The 3,641-nt window shown below is 41.7% G+C and overlaps 1 protein-coding gene across 1 annotated transcript; it reads right to left on the reverse strand.

Moving 5' to 3' along the window:
* Positions 1-316: 316 nt before the first annotated feature.
* LOC128625312 (transcription factor HES-5-like) lies at positions 317-1,886 on the reverse strand. The gene is made up of 2 exons (XM_053653516.1): positions 1,324-1,886; positions 317-1,210 (listed from the first exon to the last, which is right to left on the reverse strand). Exons 1-2 carry the CDS (start codon positions 1,384-1,386, stop codon positions 803-805), a joined length of 471 nt encoding a protein of 156 aa, XP_053509491.1. The 5' UTR covers positions 1,387-1,886; the 3' UTR covers positions 317-802.
* Between the last annotated feature and the right edge of the window lie 1,755 nt (positions 1,887-3,641).

Consider the following 3,641-nt stretch of genomic DNA (forward strand, 5'->3'; position numbering starts at 1 on the left):
CTTAAAAAAATACTGAAACCAAGTATCTTAACTCTGTGAAACCAACCTCCATCACTTATGTGTACATAATAAGCTGCACTAGTTTATTTGACCAAGAAATGATACTTAGTGAAAAATCTGAGATGCAAATTGAACATTATGTACCTAACTTCCATCACTGATGAGTACATAATAAGCAGCAACAGATTATTTAATCAATAAATGCAACTTATTACAAAATCTGTGTGTATTTTATGCAACTTATTACAAAATCTGTATGCATATTTTTAAAGCCTCAGTTTTAGTGTTAGGGTTTGGAAGGGTCTGAAATGTTCATTAAGATCTGAAGTGTACATGTTGTAACAGTGTAGCAGGATTATTAAAGAATTTGAGAAGAAAGTCATAAGTTTATTTAATAATTCAATTGTCTTTATTAAGCAACAACACCAGACACACAGTGTCAACTATTCATTTCGGTGCATTATAGAACCAAGATGAAAAAACGTACAATTTCTCAACTGTGTTTTCCAAAGGCAAAATCAAGGATTACAACAACATAATCCAACAAGTCATTAAAATGCTTATTCTAAGCAGAACTAGTGAAGACATGCATACATTCTGTAAAAAATTACTTGACAAAGCAAACTTATAAAGTCAGCATATCTTCAATATGAAGAATCTGTCCATTAACTGCTTCTCAAAGAGAAGAATGTTTCTTTCAAAATCCATATTGTAAATAGGTGGAAATACAAATCTCCTACATCATAAGAAATGGTGAAACTACCATCTGGTTAACATGAGAGAGTCTCTGTGCTCAGTGTCCCTACCAAGGCCTCCACACAGCTCTGTTTACATTGATGTCCTGCTTGACAGGAGCCTGGTGGGTCTGGGAGGAACGTGGAGACACTGGGAAATCTTTCTGTGTTCTCTGGGCTTCCTGACAGCGGTTGAGATGCTGAAGCGTCACGTCCAGTTTGGAGTTGGCAGACAGGAAGTTCACGGTCTCCTTCCAGCACTGAGAGTAGCCGCCACAGTGAGCTTTCTGAGGCGCTGAGATCTGGCTTTGCAGCTGCTGCTTCAGGAAGATGACAGTCATCTCCAGAATGTCAGCTTTCTCCAGCTTGGTGTTGGGGTCTTGCTGGTGGAATTCTTTCTCCAGCATCACCTTAAGCTGCTCAATGCAGTTGTTGATACGATCACGGCGCATTTTTTCCACCGCTGGTTTTCGTAGCTAAAAAAAAGGAAAGAGAAATTCTGTTAGCAACTTGCTCACTTTGTAAAAATGGAACATTTTCAAAAGCACTAAGGTTAAGTAGTTGAATATACAGTAGTAGAGATACTCACTTTATGTTTTTCCTTGTTGGAAAGCTTTGAGTAGTCAGCAGAATTCATGTACGCAGGAGCCATCGTTTCAGAAGGAGAGCTTGTGCTTCTCTGAGGAGAGCAAGTTAGATGTGGTCTGGAGTGAGGATCCCTCTCTGCCCTATTTATAGGAGTGCATTAGCATTATAAAGGCATGAGTCCCAGGCAGGATTAAGTTTCCCACACTCAGAGGCCAGTGGGTGCGGCGTCTTCGACAATAGATGAGGCATCAATTATTCCATGGTTAACAGGCCTCATGGCCCACACAGTGGGGATGGCCTTCTAGATATCAGTAGCACAAGACAGGTTGTTAGACTTTTATTACCTGGGAACCTTCCCTTTGACTGATAAGCCGTCTACAACTGGGGACTGAGAGTCTGATATTTTCCCAAGGGCCACTGGCATAAAAATAAAACATTATTCTTCTTATCTGACTCACACACATTTCTAAATTTGACAAATGTTCAAGATAGGAAGGGGAATAATTATAGCCTGATTATTTTAAACGCTTAAAAGCTAATGAGCATTTTTAAAAATGTTTGTACTGTATCAGAAATACAACAAGTTAAGGTTTAATTTGTCTACATACTGTACATTAAGTATTTTGCTGCTTTCTCATCCCCACACATAAACCCACTGAGAGGAATGCTTTCACAACAAATGTCAATTAAGCACAATTATCTCATGCCCTGGAGGATGGCACACTTCTTTTGTGCTGGGCACCCTCCCTCCACCCGAGAATTTCGGGTAATAAATGGACAGACAGTGTGGGAAAGTCAGGCAGGATCCTGCTCACACGTCTTCCAGTCAATAGAGCTGCACCCCTTCTCGTCTGCCCCCAACACACCCTTTGAACCCGGAGGTGGAGCGGGTTTGTGGGACGCGTGCATGTTCTCATCGGACTTCTCCCACATCACCTGCTCCCTTCATTCCCGCATTTTTTCATTCCCCTACTCTTTCACTACATAGACATGTGCTTAAACATCTGCATTACAGGTACTTCACAGTGAGCATTTGAACTTCTCTTCATTTTGAAATTTTTAATACTGATAAAAATTGAAACCATGTCATCTGATATTAAGTCATTTTATTCATAATATTAGTTCTATTTATTATTCTTTTGCAAAAAAAAAAAAAAACTTCCTAATTTTTAGTTATTTGACATCAACGATTAATAATCCAGTGTACCGTTGTAAGATAAGATACTTAACATTGTTAGTGTTCAAACAACCATGCAAATGTCTATAAACACCATATGCTCTGTGGTGGTTTTGGAGGGAAATTTCTATCCCCTTTATTTACCGGCTCAGTTTCTCCCCTCAAGCTACACATTTCTCAACAATGACTCACAATAACAGACGACGCCACTAAAAGAATGTGGACCTTCTTTCCATAAAAAAGCCCCATAATACACCACATATCCAGGCATATAGTGTCTCTATGGCTGTGCACCCAGCTGCCCAAGTATCTAAAGTTTGGCCAAAGCAGGACTCTTCTGCAAGGAATGTGTGAGAGCTTCGACCTGTGTGTGTTTCCCACACTTCGGTTCCATTCAGCAATCGGCTCCACCCTGCCTCCACTGATCCAGTGTGCTCCATTATGCCTCAGCCTGAATAGACCATCTGGACTTCTGCTTAGACACGCAAAGTTTCCCCCTGTCCTACACACACCTTAGAAAGGGAGGGCTACAGGTAGACCTCCTGCTGTCAGACACCATCAAGGCGCAGGAACCCATAACTGCCCACACACACACGCACACGCACGCACACACGCACGCACACACACACACACACACACCTGAAGCAGTGTATACAGCCAAGCACCATGCACCTGCCTATGCAAATGGATCCTATTTACCTTAATTCTGTCATGACACAAAATTCGAATTCACCTGTTGAACGTTACATGGCATGAGTTGTAAAAGTTAGGCCTATAAAAAGTCCAAGCATGAAACCCTCTATTTAAGAAGAATTAGCATAGTGTTCTTTCAGAGTGTTTCCAATTTCCCTCTCTTTTTGTTTAATGACCACAACCACACCATCAACGGACACCACTTTCCTAATGGGGCAGAAGGGATGTGACAATGCCACAGTTTTGCACTCCAAGTGGCTTTTCATGGTTCTCCTGAATGCCAGGTCATGTGACACTGGAATACCATTGAGTGTTTCCTCACATCAAGGCTGAAATTCCACCATGTTTGAGGGGAGGTCAGGGCTTTCCCAGCTAACATGCTGAGGAGCACGCTCAGCATCTGCCTCTCTCACTCTCTGCGTGGGGGTGAGAGTGTGTCAGGCAAGGGA

Source organism: Ictalurus furcatus, chromosome 21 (assembly GCF_023375685.1).
Source record: "Ictalurus furcatus strain D&B chromosome 21, Billie_1.0, whole genome shotgun sequence".
Taxonomy (NCBI): domain Eukaryota; kingdom Metazoa; phylum Chordata; class Actinopteri; order Siluriformes; family Ictaluridae; genus Ictalurus; species Ictalurus furcatus.